Source organism: Pteropus vampyrus, unplaced genomic scaffold (genome assembly GCF_000151845.1).
Source record: "Pteropus vampyrus isolate Shadow unplaced genomic scaffold, Pvam_2.0 Scaffold137, whole genome shotgun sequence".
NCBI classification, from domain to species: Eukaryota; Metazoa; Chordata; class Mammalia; order Chiroptera; family Pteropodidae; genus Pteropus; species Pteropus vampyrus.
In genome coordinates, this window is record NW_011888918.1 from 876,454 (window position 1) to 894,853 (window position 18,400).

Below are 18,400 nucleotides of genomic sequence, written 5' to 3' on the forward strand. Positions count from 1 at the left end.
TGTCTTACCTGATGGCCTTTGTGTAGGTTGAGTCCTGCCTCCTTGAACAGATGTAACAGTCCTTGAGGGCAGTATATATGCCTTCCCCTCTGATTGATGGCCACTGTATACAGCCCAGGAGGCAGGCTTTGATTTCCCTTTGAACTTTGTCTCTTAAATGAAGGAGGCAACTTATTTATTGAATTTCCTGCTACAACCACTTAGAAGGGCCATGAACTTCCCCATAAGGATATTATAGCACCTGGGCCTAAAAATGAAAGTCTGACTTGGCCAGACAAGCTCTGATAGGATACTTAGATGAGTCAAGAGATCACAGATACGGATTGCCAGACCCCAGTCTGCTCTCATTTTGGCTCCTACTGTTGCCTTTAGTCATATGACTTAATTTCTCTGGGCATCAGTCATCTATGAAGGCTGGAGTAGTGAGCACAGTCTGAAACCATCTCACTCTCCACCACCTCCATGGAGGATCCAAGTTTCGATGTCAGAACTCAGCTCCAATACCACTGTCTAAGCAGGGTGGGCAACAATCTTATAGAACTGTAGGCTTCTACCTTGTTTACTAAGTGCCTCTTGCTTTTCTCCACAGCAGCTAAGGGCACTGGCAGCATGGAACTGAAGAGAGGAAAGACTTTCATCAAATCCAGCCTGCAAACTTCCCATGAGAAACCTCCAGGCCCAGCAGCTACTGCCCCAGTTAGGGAGGATACAGGCCCTTGGTCAGTCTTGCCTGGAGGGCAGCAGCAGTCCCACAGTGAAAAGGGTCCCCAAGTCAGTTCCAGCACCCAAGGATATAACAGATGTTCCAACAAGGGGGTGCAGCCAGACCCTGAGGAGGGTGCCACAGCCTTCTGTGGGGCCACCTTCAAACTGGTACGAAAGAGCAAGACTCACAACAGTGTGCTTGAGACTAACAGGGTGGTCGCAACTGGGCAACTGGTGGGCAGCACAAGCTTCCCAGAGCCCTCTGGTAACCAGCGCATGATTGATTACCACCACTTTGTGCCCCAGATGCCCTTCGTGCCAGCAGTGGCAAAGAGTATCCCAAGGAAGAGGATTTCCCTAAAAAGACCCAAGAAGTGTTTTCGGAACCTATTCCACATTCGCAGAAACAAGACTGAGAACTTGGCCTCACTGGCAACTAAGGGGAAGAGCCTGTCATCCTCCAGGGGCCCATCAGAGGCTGGAGGGCAGGAGGGCAAAGCCTTCTTCCCCTTGGGTGAAGGACTGGGGCTGGATGGCTTGTGCCAAGACCTATCTGACAACGAGCTCCTGCCTGACTCCTCCTTCGACCTCTGCAGGGCCCTGTGTGAAGATATAGCCTCACTCAAGAGCTTCGACTCACTCACAGGCTGTGGGGAGATCTTTGCAGATGAGAGCTCAGTGCCATCCCTGGAGCTGAATGAGGGCCTGGAGAGCCCAGCCCGGGCATCTCAGGCCCTTGACAGCAAGGTTCCCAGGGATCCCTTTCAGGGCAGCATGCCTGCCCAGAATGAAATGTCTGACTTTGCCAAGTTCTGGGACAGTGTGAATCACTCTGTGAGGCAACAGCAGCACGCCCTACTAGGCCCATGGCTGGGGGGCCCGCAGGTGACAGACACAGCCCAACCCAGGCTGGCTTCAGCTGGGCTCCCCGAGCTCCCTCTGTGCCCCTGCAGGGATGCCCCAAGTGGCTCCAAAGCCAGCTCCATAGACACAGGCACCCCCAAGAGTGAGCAACCAGAGTCTGTATCCACAAGTGATGAAGGCTACTATGATGCCTTCTCACCTGGCCTCGAGGAGGACAGGAAGGAAGCCCTGAGCCCAGGCACCCATGCAGCCTCCTTTCCTCGGGACAGCTATAGTGGAGATGCCCTCTATGAGCTTTTCTATGACCCCAGCGAGGGTCCTATCGGCCCAAGCCTGGAGGATGACTTGTGCGTATCTGAGAGTCTGTCAGGGTCAGCACTGGGAGCACCACTGTCCATGTGCAGTTTCCATGTTGGGGCAGAGGAGAATTTGCCCCTGGCACCAGGCCCAGACCTGCTTAGCCAGAGCTTCTTGCAGAGCTCCTGGAAGGGCAAGGAGTGCCTGCTGAAGCTCTGTGACACTGAGCTCGCCATCACCATGGGCATTATCAACTGGCTCCGCCGTGGCCCTGAGCTCCGAACTCCACCTGCCTCAGCCCCTGGGGAGCCCACAACCCCACCCAGAGGCCTGGTGAAGAAGTTGGAAGCTGGTTCCAAAAAGAAAGTACCAGGTCCAGTGAAGCTGGAGGGCAGGGGGGCCCAGGCCTCAGATGCAGGTGGGATCACCGTTGGCTTAGCACCCAGTAGGCAGGAGCTGTGGGTACATTCAGGTGCCAAGGGCCTGCTTGCTGGAGAGAGTCGGGTGCTAGCAGGGGCCAAGGAGGGGACTAGCTTTCTGTCCATGAGACATGGGGAAGAAGGGACACAAGGCTGCTATGAAGACTTGTTCTCTTCTGTGGTGTCTGCAACCTCCACGACAACTGACACTTCCAGTGAAAATAAGGTTCCAAATCTCTCTGCCTGGCCTCACTCCCAGGAGCCCAGGCTACCTGGAAATGTGGAGTGTCTCCAAGATCCCTGGAGGCCAGGCCTTAGAGGGAGCACCCTTGATGCAGAGCCAACCTTGACAGATTGTGTGGCTCAGGTTGCAGCCCTGCAGATCCACCCAGACTGCCAGCCCGACACAGTGCAGCCCCCAAGGCAGGACACAGGCAGCAGGCTCTGCAGTCAACTTCAGTCCAGCGGCCTTGACATTCTGCAGCAGAAACAGCCTAACAGCTTCCCTAGAGCGGCTGCTGTCTGTGACCTATCCTCCTTGGCCAGCCCACTCCACAGCCCACAGAATCAGAGGTACTCAGGCCTTGTCTTGGACCTGAGCCAGCTCAGAGTTGAGCTTGCCAGCCTGGAAGCCCAGGCCTGTGCCTCTGTGGAGGACTAGCCCCTGCAGCTTAGTTTAAGGGTCAGGGAGCAGGCAACACAAAGGGATCAGCTGGACTTGTAGTGCTCTTTGGCCCTGCTGCCCAGCTGAGCCCCTAAGGCCACCTGCCAGGAATTATGGGCCTCACTTCTAACAACCAATGCAAGATGATCTCCTCTGCAATTGCCTCAGAAAGTTGCTGCAGCTTCCTGGCTCATGGAGGAATTCCTCTGCAACCACCAGAAGTGGAGGGGTCCCAGGCAAGCCAAAGCATAGAGCCCCACCTGCAGAATGGGCTTGCACTCAACAAGAGCTGCATCTTTGTGTCTACATTCAGGAGAACCTAAGACTCAAATCTCCATCTTTTGTCCCTTACATGAGGACTGTGTTGGGGGGGTAGGGGCGGCAGGACTCAAGCAAGTGAGGCAGGGCATTTTATTGTTGAAGCATCTGTGCCTGAACCCACTAGTTCAGCCAGTCCAGGTATCGGGCAGCCTATGGCCAAGGAGAACTGGGAAACTGACAGCACTCTCATAGTGTGCCTCACTGATTTTCCTACAAGGAAATGAAGAGTCTAGTCCCAAGGTTGTCTGTGAAGTGGCCACACCTGGCTGTTCCTTATACAGCATGTCAGAGAGGAGCTCAGGCTTGAAACTGATGGGAAGGAAACTATATGTATTATAAACAGGAAGTAGAGTGAGCCAATAACTCTGCGTATGAATTGTGGATAATGAATGTGAGTGTGGAGTCCAAGGCTCAGGGATGGGACACTGAGAATGGGTGACAGATTGGATGGAAGGCCACAGATGAACATAGGAGTACCTGCTGGCCCCACCCCAGCCTGCTCTCCGCCTCCAGAATGAACAGCCATGATGTGCTTGGAGCTCCAAAGGGCTTCCCTGCAGGAGTACAAAGTAGGACCAACATTATCTCAGCAAGAGCCGTGTACTAGCAGATGCCATGTGTACTGTACAACCTGGTCACTGCTCCTGGCTGACAGGTGTTGGTCAATTATCTGTTACAAATCATCCCATACAAACAAAAATTTCCCCCGACTTATACTCTTGAATAGGAGACGGCAAACTGTTCTTTGGGAAGAACTAATTGATTCTCCACAACACTGCCATTCGCACCCTCTACATCACCATCCTCACCTCCTCCTTCAGGAAAGCCTACCTTAGAATGAGGTTGGACCTCTCTCATTGCCCCCCATAAGCCACAACATGTGCACAGCACTAAACATTCAGAATCGTGGAAGGAAAAGGTGGCTCACATCCTCAGGAAGGGCAGGCATCCATTCTGACCAGTGTTGGGACAGTTATAGTGACCAACCGTCTGTCAAGGTTCTCTATAATTAGATCCCACCTCACTGACACACTGCAGTGAGATGCTAAGGATGGGATGTCACAGGCAGCCCATGAAATTATTTCTGCAGGAAAGGTCAACACAGAAAGAGGATAGGTCAGGTAATGGGGGTGGAATTCCACACTGAGGAATGCAGTCTGACAGCTGACCACAGGTTGGTGCCTTTCCTTTTCTGAAGCTTCATTTTAGGAAAGAAGATGCTCCACAGCCCTCAGTAAAATCTGCTTGCTGGGGTCAATTGTGTACAGCACACAGGCAGCACCTTGTAGGCTCAAAAGCTTATGGCAAGTCTCCTGAGTAGGCTCATCCAGATCTGGACACTGAGGAAGGTCAGGGCCTGCCTTCCCGGGAAGCCACACTTGACCTGTCCTCTCAATCACAACAGTGTTATTGAGACTAGCTATGAACAGGTTGTACATGGAATCTTTCGCTTCATCCCTGCATCGGCCTGAGTGCAGTTGTTATCCTCATTGCTCAGACACGGAAACCGAGGACAAAGTGCTAATGTGACTTGCCCATGGATGTGCATGGCTAGTGAGTGGGATCGATGGGGTTTGAGTCCCAACCCCTGATTCCAAAGGCTCAGCTCTCCACCAACTCTCCAGAACTTCTCTCAACAAGCTCCTGCAGTGAATGCCTCTCTCAAAAGCCTTCATTTCTCCCTTCTTCAAGGGCACAGATGTCTGAGCACCTGCTGGGTGTCAGCCTCATGTCTCCCTGTAAGGTTTAAAACTCTAGGGGCAGGGGGCGCCCCTCACTCAATCATAGCCCTGTGACTTTGTACTGCACCTGAACAGAGCAAGCGTTCAGTAAATACTTGTTGAAAGAATGAAATATCAAAAAGTTGCACATGGTTTTCTGACTTCTTATTGACCTTGTTGGCTAGCATAGTTAAGGTCTTACCTTGGAAAAATTCTGATGGAGCATTTTTTTGATGTGACACTGACTGGTGATGATGAGGGAGAACCCAGCCAAGCCCAAAGCACTGCGAAGGGCAGGAACTAAAGTGTTCAGGCACAGTCTGGAGAGGCCTAGGATCAGGAAGGCAGAGCCAAAGGGAACCCAAACCATGGTAAGGTAGCAAAAATAACGAGCTAGGGCTGTGCCTACCTAGAAAGAACTGCTGGCCCAGTGGCTCTCAATCTGGGTGTATCTTAGGCAATCCTAGCACCCTGTAGATTCTGATTTTCTGCAATCTTGGGGGAGGTCTCAGATATGACCTGCTAGGTACCTCGCTGGAAGAATGGAGGAGAGCGGTGTGACTTTCCTCTTGTGTCTAGTGGGTCTGAGTCTCCCTCAGCCCATCTCTCTATCCACACCCCACCCCTCAGGCTGCCCTCCTCTGCAAGTGGGGTCCAGGCAGTGCCAGTCTGACTGGGCTTTGCAGGCTTCAAAGTGACCCACTGAGAGGAAAGAAAGAAGGGAACTATGGTACTAGCTCCTGCGAGTGGAAAAAGCCTGGCTGGGGCATTTTCATAACTCTAGTCATTCCTAACCCTCTCTTTCACACATGGCTGTAGACGTTATAGGAGGTTTTAAACTGTGTAAAGTAAATCCTACAAAGTAAGTTCACTTGTCTCAGCTCACAGCTTTTCCACAAAGCCTAAGTGATTCACCCAGGGTCACACAGTGGTAAGATGGGGGCTGTGATTCATCCTGAGCCTATGTGCTGTGTGCCTTCCAAACTTCTACAGTTGCACTGGGAACTGGAAGTTGCTGGGAGGGAGCCAGGCAGCTTTCCAGTCTGCTCTAACAGTGGAATAAGTCTGGACCTACAGCGGGGTGGCTAGAAAGAGGTGCTGAAAAGGGGTGAGGCCAACACAGACTAGAGAAGAGCCTGTGAACTACGTCGGGAGTGCTACTTACCTTTTTGGCTTCTGTTTTTATTTCTTAATAGAATAGAGATGCAAACTCAAAACGCACAGAAAAGAAAATAATGAAAAGTAAGTCTCCTTCTTTCTTCCTTTACTCTATGTTGTTTCGATTAAGAAATTATTTCCCACTTAACAACCAATCTGAACACTACAAAGTGCTAGGCCTCTTTGTCTCTCTTCTTCTCAAACACTGGGTGTGTCCTCAGACCCTTTCTATGTCCATGATATAAACATACGTGAACTTTAATATATTTTATTGCACAGCATATTGCAGACATCTCAGCAGGCACCAGCAAAAGGCAATTTCACCGTTCTCCTGAATAGCTGCACGGCAGTCTTCTGTAGGTAGCAATTAATTTGAACACTCTTTTGTTAATGGATGTTCAAGTTGTTTATCATTTTGCTATTGTAAACAATGCTGCTCTCACTCTTTTATTCTCCTAAATGTTCTCTATTAAAGTCCTCTTCAAAACAATATAATGAAACTTATCTCAAAAATGAAAAGATGCACTTTTTAAATGAGCAGTGCATCCTGCTTCCACATCCCCACCCCACTGCCTAGCTGTCTTGAGGCCCTGATGTTAATAGCCTGGGATCCAGGCTAATATAGACATATCACACATCCCCATTTGGGAGGGGAACAGTGTGTTTTTGTTGTTATTATTATATGTAGGACCTTAGAAGTTGTCATTCCCATCCTTACAAACAAAAAAAGGCTGGACGAGCTGAAAATGAATGACTTTTCTTGACCCATCAGAAAACTGAGGCTGCAGGACAAACAACTTCTCTGAAAACTGGAGAGAAACGCATCCAGAGAAACTCAACAACCAGGACATGGAGCAGAATCTGCAAGATGCCAAAAACTGGTGGAAACAGTTAAACAGTAATTTTGATAAACTGTTTCAGGCTAAGTAAGAATCTAAGGGGTTGGTCAGTAAAAAGGGAGCTATACTTTTATAGATATTTCCTCTAGGAGCCACACTATGTTTTCAGAGTGAAGAGAGAAAGATTATCTCATGGACCTAGCAGAGGGATAGCAAGAACAGCAATTGTGAAACCCCAAGACCTTTCTTCCAAACAGGCCTACCTCGCAGGGGAGGGACCTCTCCAGAGGGCTAGTTTGAAGTTTTTTCCAGCTGAAAAAAGGGAATTCGACCTTATTCCAGTCCTCTCAAGCCTTCCTGTCTCATGTAAGGTAATAATAAGTAAGCAAGTGATAGTCAACTAGAAGAGGACTTTATGAAAATAAACTGGAAAGAGTAGGCTGGAAAAGACTAAAGCTCCTGAAAGTTTAACCCTGACCCCGAGGCAGAAGCTTACAAAAGACTGAAACCTAATTAGAAGCTTAGAAGATAAGGGAACAACTTTCCTCCCTATCTTACCCACTCATCCTATCGCCATACTAATAAGCCTCCAATATAATAGTGAATTGAAACTAAAAAAGAAAAAGATTCTCTCCAAGGACCAGTACAAAAGGAAACCACAAAAAGGAAAGAAAAAGAAAAACCACTAGAGTAATATGAAGTATCTGGTGCTTATTATCTATGACAAATATTAAAACAGCTCAACTCTTAGCCAAATTAACATAAATCCTTATGCTAAATCCTTAACAAAAATTCTTATACTAAAAGCCTCAGTATCTATAAAACATGTTTGGCTTTCGACAGAAAACTATAAAGACAAGAAGAAACAAAGTCTGAAGGACAAAGCTACCATCACAGTCAAACGCACAGATATTGGAATTACCAGATAGAGATTATAAAACAAGTATGGTAAATATATTTAGAACTCTAATCAAAAAGTAGAAAACATGCGAGAACAAATGAGAATATAAGTCTACAGGAAAGATTCTAAGAAGGAAATCAAATGAAAATGCTGGAAATCAAAAACTCTGTCACAAAAATGGAGAATTCCTTTCATGGTATCATCAGTAGACTTAACATGGCTGAGTAAAGAACCAGGGAGTTTTATTAGAAAATATCTTGAGACCAATGAAAATGAAACATACAAAAATGTATGAGATGCAGAGAAAGAAGTATAAGAGAGAAATGCTAATGATGCACCTGATAAAGGGTTAATATCCAAAATTTATAACAAAAAAAAAACCAAACAATCCAATTAAAAAATGGGCAGAAGGCCTGAACAGATACTTCTCCAAAGAGGAAATACAGATGGCTAACAGACATATGAAAAGATGCTCAAGGTCACTAATCATCAGAGACATGCAAATTAAAACCACAATGAGATGTCACCTCACATCTGTCAGAATGGCTATCACCAATAAATCAAAAAACAGCAAGTGCTGGCCAGGATGCAGAGAAAAGGGAATCCTTATACATTTTTGGTAGGACTGCAAATTGGTATAGCCACTATGGAAAACAGTCTAGAGGTTCCTCGAAAAATTAAAAATGGATATACCTTTTGACCCAGTAATTGCACTTCTGGGTATTTATCCAAAGAAAACCAAAACAATAATTCATAAAGATCTATGCACTCCAATATTCATGGCAGCACAGTTTACAATAGCCAAAATATGGAAGAACCTAAATGCCCATCAACAGATGATTAGATAAAGAAATTATGGCTCATATATACAATGGAATATTACTCAACCATTAAAAAAATGAAATCCTATCATTTGCAACGACATGGATGGCCCTAGAGGTTATTATGCTGAGTGAAATAAGTCAGTCAGAGAAAGATAGATACCATATGATTTCACTTATATGTGGTATCTAAGAAACAAAAAGAACAAACTAATCGAAAACAGACTTACAAGTATAGTGGACAATTTGGTGACAGACAGAGGGATGGGGTGTTGGGAGCCTGGGAGAATGGGGTGAAGGGTTTAAGAAGTACAAATTAGTAGTTGATATTTGGGCATGGGAACATGGAAGAGAGGATGCAGTTAACATTATTATGATGACTAAGTGGAGGGGCAGGGGAGGGAGCAATTGGGGGGATCGTTTTATGAGCATTATAGATGTCTAACCAATGTACTGTATACTTGAAACTAATTTAAATAAATAAATTTATTTAAAAAAAAGAAAAAGATCTCAAATTAATAACCTACTTCTATACCTTAAGGAACTAGAAAAAGAAGACTAACCAAAAGTCAACACGAGGAAGAAAATAATAAAGCTTAGAGTAGAAATAAATAAAATAGAAATCAGAAAAACAATAGAAAAAAAGTCAACAAAACCAAAAGTTATTCTTTGAAAGGACCAACTAAGTTGAAAAATCTTCAACTAGATTAACTGAAAACAAAAGAGACAAAACTCAGAGTACCAAAATCAGAAACAAAAGTGGAGATATTGCTACCAATTTTATAAATAATAAAAAAGATTATAAAAGAATGCTATGAATATTTATGTCAAAAAAATTGGATAACCTAAATGAAATGGAAAAATTTATAGAAATATATATACCTACCAAACTGGTCATGAAGAAATAGAAAAACTGAATAGATCTATAACTAAGAAGATGATTGAGTCAGTAGTTTTTGGTTATACAACAAAGAATAGCTCAGACAAGATGACTTTACAGGTGAATTCCAACAAGCATTTAAAGAAGATTTTACACCAATCCTTCTCAAATTCTTCCAAAAAAATTGATAAGGCAAGAACTAATCCTAACTTATTCCATGAGGCCAGCACTGTCCTGATACCAAAGCCAGAAAAAGACACTACTTGAAAACTACACACCAATATTCTTTATGGGTATAGAGACATAAACTCTCAACAAAATACTAGCAAACTGAACTCACCCACATATTAACATGATTACTCACCAGACCAAGAGTGTTTTATTCTTGATGATCTAACATGCAAAGCTCAAACAGTATAATACATCACATTAATAAGATGAAGGGGGAAAAGCACATGATAAGCTCAATTCAGGAAAAGCTTTTGACAAAATCCAACACCGTTTCATGGTTAAAAAAAAAAAATACTCAATAAACTAGAAATAGAAGAAAACTTCCTCAACATTATAAAGAGAATTTATTAAAAATACAGCTAACATCATTCACAATGATTAAAAAAAACTACTGGAAACTTTTCCCTAAGATCAATAACAAAACAAAGATACCCACTTTCACTCCTTCTTTCCAACATAGTGTTAGAAGTTTTAGCTAGGGCAATTAGGCAAGAAAAAAAAAATGCATCTAAATTGATAAGAAGTGAAATTATTTTGGTACACAACTGACATGATTTTATATGTAGAAAATTCTGAAGACTCACAAGAAAATAGTTAAAGTTAATAAATTAATTCAGCAAAGTTGCAAGATACAAAATCAACATATGAATATCAGTTGCATTTCTATACTAACAAGGAACAATTCAAAAAACTTAATAAAACAATTTCATTTACAATAGCCTAAAAATACTTAGAAATAAATTTAACCAAGGAGGCAAAAGAATTCTATAATGTAAACTACAATACATTGTTGAAAGAAAATTTAAAAGACATAAATAAATAAAAAAACACCCCATTTTCATGGATTAGAAGACAATATTGTTAACATGACAAGTCTGCCTAAATTGATCTACAAATTCAAAGCAAGTCCTATGAAAATTCCAATATATTTTCTGTTTTTTGCAGAAATAAAAAAATCCTAAAATTCATGTAGAATCTCAAGGGATATAAATAACCAAATAATCTTGAGAGAGAAGAAAATTGGAGAACTCACACTTTCTGATTTGAAAACTTACTACAAAGCTACAGTAATCAAAACTGGCTGCTACTGGCATACGTACAGATACATAGAACAATGGAATACAGTAAAGAAGAAAAAAAATAAATTCTTATATATCTGGTATTCTTTTACAAGGGCTCCAAACCATTCAATAGAAAAGGATTGTTTTTTCAACCAATGATGCTGGAAAAATTAGATATTCACATGCAAAAGTATAAAGTTGGATTCTTACCTTATACCATATATAAACATTAATTCAAAATGGATCAAAGACCTAAATGTAAGAACTAAAACTATAAATATATTAAATTAATACATAAGAGAAAGTCTTTATGACCCCAAATTTAGCCATGATTTTTTATATATGACACCAAAAACACAAGAAACAACAGAAAATAGAGACTTGGACTTCATCAAAGTTAAAAACTTCTGTGCATCAAAGAACACTACCAAAAAAGTGCAAAGACAACCTACAGGATGAGAGAAAATATAATCAAATCATGTCTGATAAAGGATTAATATTCAGAATTTATAAAGAACTACAACTCAACAACAAAAAGATAAACAACTTAATTTTTTTAAAGGGCAAAGGCCACAAAGATATTTTTCCAAAGAAAATATATAAATGACCAATAAGCACATGAAAGGATGCCTGACATCATTAATCAGTAAGGCAATGTAAATCAAAACCACAATGAGATATACAGACATTAGGGTGGCTATTATATATTTATGGAAAATAACAAGTGTTGACAAGGATTAGAAGAAATAGAAACCCTTGTGCATTGCTAGAATGTAAAATGGTGTAGCCATGTGGAAAACAGTTTGGTGATTTCTCAAAAAATAAAACTTAGAATTACCGTACAACCCATCAATTTCAATCTTAGGTATATACTCAAAGAAAGTGAATGCAGGGACTCAAACAGATATCTGCACACCATTGTTTGTAGCAACATTATTCACAATAGTCAAAAGGTAGAAATAATCTAAATATTCATCAACAATTTTATTGTATGTTCATACTACATTTTATTAAAACATTCATTAACACATGAATAGATTAACAAAATGTGATATAAACATACAATGGAATATTCAATTTTAAAAAGAAATTAATTCTCATACATGTTACAACATGTCTAAACTTTAAAAACATTATGCTAAGTGAAATAAAGCAGACACAATAGGCTGGATATTGTATGATTCCACTTATGTGATATACCTGAAGTAGGAAACTTCAAAGAGACAGAAAGAAGAGTAGAGGTAACCAGAGACTGGAGATAGTAAGGAGGGAAGAATGGTGTGTTATTGTTTGATGGGTACAGTCTCTGTTTGGAATGATTTAAAAAAGCTCTGGAAATGTATAGTGTAATTATTTGACAGCTCTGGAAATGTATAGTGTAATTACTTGACAGCATTGTCAATTATACACTACAAATGGCGAAAATGGTAAATTTTGTGTTATGTATATTTTACCACAATAAACAAAAAATCAGTGAGTTTGAAGATAAGTAATTGAAATTTCCCAATTTGAAACACAAAGAGAAAATTGGATTTTTTTAAAAAAAAGATTAAACATTTAAGAACTATGAAACATATCAATAGGTATAATACACGTGTAATTGCAATACCAAAAGGAGCAGAAAGAGAATAAGGCATTAAAAATATTGAAGAAATAATGGCTAATAACTTTCCAAAATTAATGGCAAACACCAAACTACATATCTGAGAAGTTCAGGGGATACAAACAGAACAAATACCACACACACACACACACACCCCAAACACATGCACCTCTACATATTCAAATTGCAGAAACCAAAGACAAAACTTGAAGAAATCCAGGATGATGGAGTTTGGACACCTTAACTACAGAGGCTCAAGAATAAGAATTAAAATGAGTTTCTCACTGAAAATATTAAAATAAGTTTTATAGACAGAAGGGAATTAATATAGGTCAAATACTTCGATCTACATAAAGAAATGAAGAGCATCAGAAAAGAAATAAATGAAGAAAAAGAAATGATTTTATTTTTTAATTCTTGATCTAAAAAATCTGCTTAAAGCAATAATAGCAATAATGTATTGGGCATTTATGGCATATGAATAAGTTTCATGAATAACAGCAATATCACAAGGCACAGAAGAGAAGAATTGAGCAAACTCATTAGATTGCTGCAACCCACACAAAGAAGTATAATGTAATTTCAATGTGGACTTACATTATTTTTCAATGCATGTTGTAAGCCCTAGGGCATCCATTAAAAAAAAAAAGAGCTTAAAATGCATATATATTATATGTTAAGATTGAGGTAAAATGGAAGCAGATAAGATACTCAAAACCAGAAAAGGCAGAAAAAGTGGGGGGAAAGCTGCAAAGAACAAAAGAAATGAATAGATACACTTACCAAACATGGTAGATTTTACTCTAATTATATCAACAATCATTTTATTTTATATAGCACAATGGTTAGGCATTTACATAATTTACGAAGTGATCCCCCTTGTTACTCTGGTACCCACCTGGCACTATACATAGCTACTATAATATTATTGCCTGTATTTCTTATATTTCTTATGCTGTGCTCCACATCCCCGTGACTGTTTTGTAAATACTAATTTGTACTTCTTCATTCCTTCATCCTACCCCACTCTCCCTCCCCTCTGGCAATTACATTTGTTCTCTGTACCTTTGAGTTTGTTTTCATTTTGTTTGTTTCTTTTGTTCCTTGGATTCCAAATATAAGTGAGGTATTTCATAAAGCATTTCTTTCTCAGTCTGACTTATTTCACTTAGCATAATACCCTCTAGGTTCATCCATGTTGTTGCAAATGGTAAGATTTCATTTTTTTATGACTGAGTAATATTCCATTGTATATGTACCATAACTTTTTTATCCAATCATTTTAAATGTGAACACAAGATAAAAGAATGAGATCATGAAACTGGATTTAAAAAAATATCCACCTACATGTTGTCTACAAGAAACTCATTTTAAATAAGACATACACATTAGAAAAAACATAAGTTAGCATGGAGAAGATATACCATGCTCATATTAATCAAAAGAAAGTAAGAGTAGCTTATTAATTTCAGACAATTTTAGTACAAGGAAGATTTCCTTAGGTAAAAAAAAAAAAAAAAAAAACATTATATAATTATAAGAGTTAACTCTCCAAGAAGATACAACAATTCTAATGATATGCACTTAACAGTAGAGCATTAAAATACGTGAGGCAAAAACTGATAGAACTAAAAAAGAGAAATAGACAACCCATTATTATAACTGGATAATTCGACACTTTTTTGTCAGTAATTGATAGATCGAACCGGTAGAAAATTGGTAAGGATATAGATGACCTGAACAGCACCATCAAACAACCTGATCTAATTAACATTATAGAATATACCACCCAACAACAGCAGAATACACATTTTCTTCAAGCATACATGGACCATTCACAAAAATCAACCACACCTGGGCCATGAAACAAACTTTAACAGACTAAAAAGAATAGTAATTATATGAAGTATTTTCTCATGGAGGCACAGGTTAATAATTCAGAACCTACTGTACATGTATACAGGGATTAAACAAATAAGTAAAGAGATGATAGTTGGCAAACATGGAAACCAGGTTTTCACTGTTGGAGTTGGAGTTTACAGATAGGCAAGAAGAGAAGGCTAAAATGAAACATGGTAAAGGGATAGAGTTAGAGACATTAGTATGAACTCATGTTTAACTTAATGTAGGTACTGATGGATGAATATAAAAGTAGTTACAGATATGTGTGTATATGTGGGTCAGTATACATACATCTATTTACTTGCTCTGTATATTGAGAGGGCCTACAAGCAATAACATCCTGTAGCAAGGTACATACCCAGCCCCAAGATCTCAATTTCTAATATTATTCTCCTATAAAGGAACTTTTTCTCTTTGGATAAATGGTTAATTCAGGGACTAGAGAAAGAATAAGCCTGGAGCATTGGAAAGTAAGCAAGAGTTTACAACACACACAGTGATGGAAGGAACACAGGAGACAACTGAAAGAGCTCTCAATGATCAACGCTGAAAAATTTGAGCAACAAAACAAATAATGTAGTATTGTACTATAAGCCAAAGAATGTGTGAGCTGTGCTTACTGACTTGCTTCTAGAGTATGACATTTAAAAAAAGAAAAAAAGGATTAAAAGTAACTTTACAGTGGATAAACCTAGGAAATATTATCTTAACCAGGGGTTCAAAGATAAATCATGTTCAGAGAGTGTACACTTGATATAATGTGGTAAGAATGGCCTTTTACTTCTGTAGTCTTCATTCCAAAACCCCATAAACTCAGTCTAACTACAACAAAACAAAATACAATAACAACACATCAGACCAACCCAGATTAAGGGACGTTCTATAAAGTACCTAACTAGTACTTCTTGACAGTGTCAGATCATGAAAACAGGGCAAGTCTGAGAAACTGTTAGCCCAGAAGATACTAAGGAGACATGACAACTAAATGCAATGTGGTACCAAATATAAATGCTCTATTAACTTGGGTAACACCATTCATCCTGTCCTGGTAATTCGCTGAGATCCCACCTGACTCAACTCACAACCAACCAGAACCTCTTTCAGCGGTAGTTCCAAAAAAAATAAAAACCAGCTGATCCTGGCTCACACTGTGGACTTCCTTAAAATCTCTCAAAGGTTCACAAACCACAAACAATCAGTGTCTGGCCTTGGCATGCCCCGTACATGTTGCTAAGTTGCACCAGTCTCCGCACTACTGGTAGCTGGTCTTGGTTGCAGCTTAGCCTCCCCCAGGTGCCCAGAAGTACAAAACAGGTAACAACCATCTATAGGTCACTTTGTGGCACCTACTAGGAAGCCCCAGGTACTCCCAAAAGACACCAGAACCAACATACTTGGTGGCCAGCTTCAGACAAAACTAGAATACTATTGAATTAGCTTCACAAATGGCACACCAGAGTGGGTCTGGTGGTTACCAGAGCCCTGCTGGGGTGAATTCTGTTCTATGGCATCAGTTCTGCATAGCAGGCCACCCACTGTAGTCACAGCCAGTCCTCCAGGCAAGTCAGCCTGAGAGTCAACCCCAACCACTGACAGGCCAACAATGATCAAGCCTCAGCTACTACAAAAGGGCACCCTTAAAGGACACTCGTGGATCACCCAACTCAGGTGACAAAGTAAACTGCACCACCAGGCCCCACAGGACACCTACTACATAAGGTTACCCTGCCAAGAATAGGAAATGTAGCAGATCAACCAAACAAATACAACAAACACAGAGAGACAGCCCCAATAAGGAGACAAGCATATTCCAAAAGAAAGAACTAGACCAAACTCCAAAAAAAGAACCAAAGTAATAAAGGCAAGGAATCTACCAGATCCAGAGTTCACAACACTGGTTATAGGTATGCTCAATGAACTTAAGGGAAGAGTAGATGAATTCAGTGCGAATGTCACCAAAGAGATAGGAAATATAAAAATGGAGGTTAAAAAAATAACATAAAAGAGAATGAGTCAGAAATTAAGACTACAACAACTGAAGTGAAGAATACATTAGAAGAAATCGACTGGAGATTAGATGAAGCAGAAATTTTAATCAGTGATTTGAAACAAAAGGAAGCAGAAAACACCCAATCAGAACAGCAAAAATAAAAAAAAAAAGAAATTAAAAATGAGGATATTGAAGGGGCCTCTGGGACAACATCAAGCATATCAACATTTATATCATAGGGATATAAGAAGGAGAAGAGAGGGAACAAGAGACTGAAAACTTATTTGAAGAAATAATGACTGAAAACTTAACTAACCTGGTGAAGGAAGTTCAGAGAGTCCCAAACAAGATGAACCCAAAGTGGACCATATCAAGACATATCATAGTTCAAATGCCAAAAATTATGACTGAGAAAGTACCTTAAAAGCAGCAAGAAAAAAGAAATTAGTTATCTATAAGAGAGCTTCCAAAATAACGTTAGATTTCTCAAGAAACACTTTGCAGATCAGAAGGGAAGGGCATGAAATATTCAAAGTGATGAAAAACAAAGACTTGCAACCAAGATTACTCTACCCAGAAAAGCTATAATTTAGAATGGAAAGACAAATAAAGAACTTCCCAGACAAGAAAAAGCTAAGGACTTTATCACTGCCAAGCCGGTATTGCAAGAAATGTTGGAGGAACTTCTTAAAGAAGAAGAAGAAAAAGGAGGAGGAGGGGAAAAGGAGGGGAAGAGGAGTGGAGGGCAAGGGAAGAAGAATGGAAAATGTAAATAATAAAATGGTAATAACTACATACCTATTAATAATTACTTTAAATGTGAATGATTTAAATGTTCCAATCAAAAGACATAGGGTGGCTGAATGAATAAGAAAAAAAGACATGTATGTGTTGCCTACAAGAGATCCACTTCAGATTAAAAGACACACACAGACTGAAAGTAAAAGGATGGAAAAAGATATATTAATTCAAAAGAAAAAAAAAAAACCTGGGATAGCAATACTAATACCACACAAAATAGACTTTAAAACAAAAGCTATAATAGAAACAAAGAAAGACATTTTATAATGATAAATGAATTAATGTAACAAGAAGAGATAATCTTTGTAAACATTTACACACCCAACATAGGAGAACTAAAATATATAAAGTAAATATGGATTGACATAAAGGGAGAGATCAATAGTAATACAATAATTGTAGAGCACTTTAACACCCCATTGACATCAATAGATTATCCAGACAGAATATCAACAAGGAAATAACAGCCTTAAATGACAAGTTAGACTAGATGGATTTAATTAATATTTTTAGAGCATTCACCCCAACATAGTAGAATATGCACTTGTTTTTCAAGCTCACATAGAACATTTTCTAGAGTAGACCACATGTTAGGCCACAAAACAAGTCTCAATAAATTGAAGAATATTAAAACCTATCAAACATTTTTATCTATCGCAATGGTATGAAACTAGAAATCAATTACAAGAAGAAAACTTAAAAACACACAAACACATGGAGGCTAAATAACATGCTACTAAACAATACATGCATTAACAATGAGAGAAGGAAAAAATTAAAAACTACCTTAAGACAAATGACAATGAAAACAACCAAAAAAAAATCAATGGGACACAACAAAAGCAGTTTAAGAGGGAAATTCATAGCAATACAGGCATACCTCAAGAAACAAGAAAAATCTCAAATAAACAATCTAACTTCACACCTAAAGGAACTAGAAAAAGAAAAACAAAGTCCAAAGTAAATAGAAAGAAGGAAATAATAAAAATCAGAGTGGACAAAAATAAAACAGAATCTAAAAAGCAATACAAAAGATCAGTAAAATCAAGAGTTGATTCTTTGAAAAGATAAACAAAATTGATAAAACTTTAACTAGACTCATCAAGAAAAAAGATAGAGAACTCAAATAATAAAATCAGAAGTGAAAGAGTAATAACAACTGACACTACAAAAATACAAACGGTTAAAAGAAACTACTGTGACCAATTATATGCCAACAAAT

General features: G+C 39.7%; 1 protein-coding gene across 1 annotated transcript; it reads left to right on the forward strand.

The window, feature by feature from the left end:
- The first annotated feature begins 609 nt into the window (after nucleotides 1–609).
- Nucleotides 610–2,946, forward strand: AMER3 (APC membrane recruitment protein 3). The gene has a single exon (XM_011367880.2). It carries the CDS (start codon nucleotides 610–612, stop codon nucleotides 2,944–2,946), a length of 2,337 nt encoding a protein of 778 aa, XP_011366182.2.
- Nucleotides 2,947–18,400: the final 15,454 nt, after the last annotated feature.

Excerpts from the sequence above, each read along its gene's own strand:
- AMER3 (XM_011367880.2), top strand. The coding sequence starts at position 610 with ATGGAACTGAAGAGAGGAAAGACTTTCATCAAATCCAGCCTGCAAACT.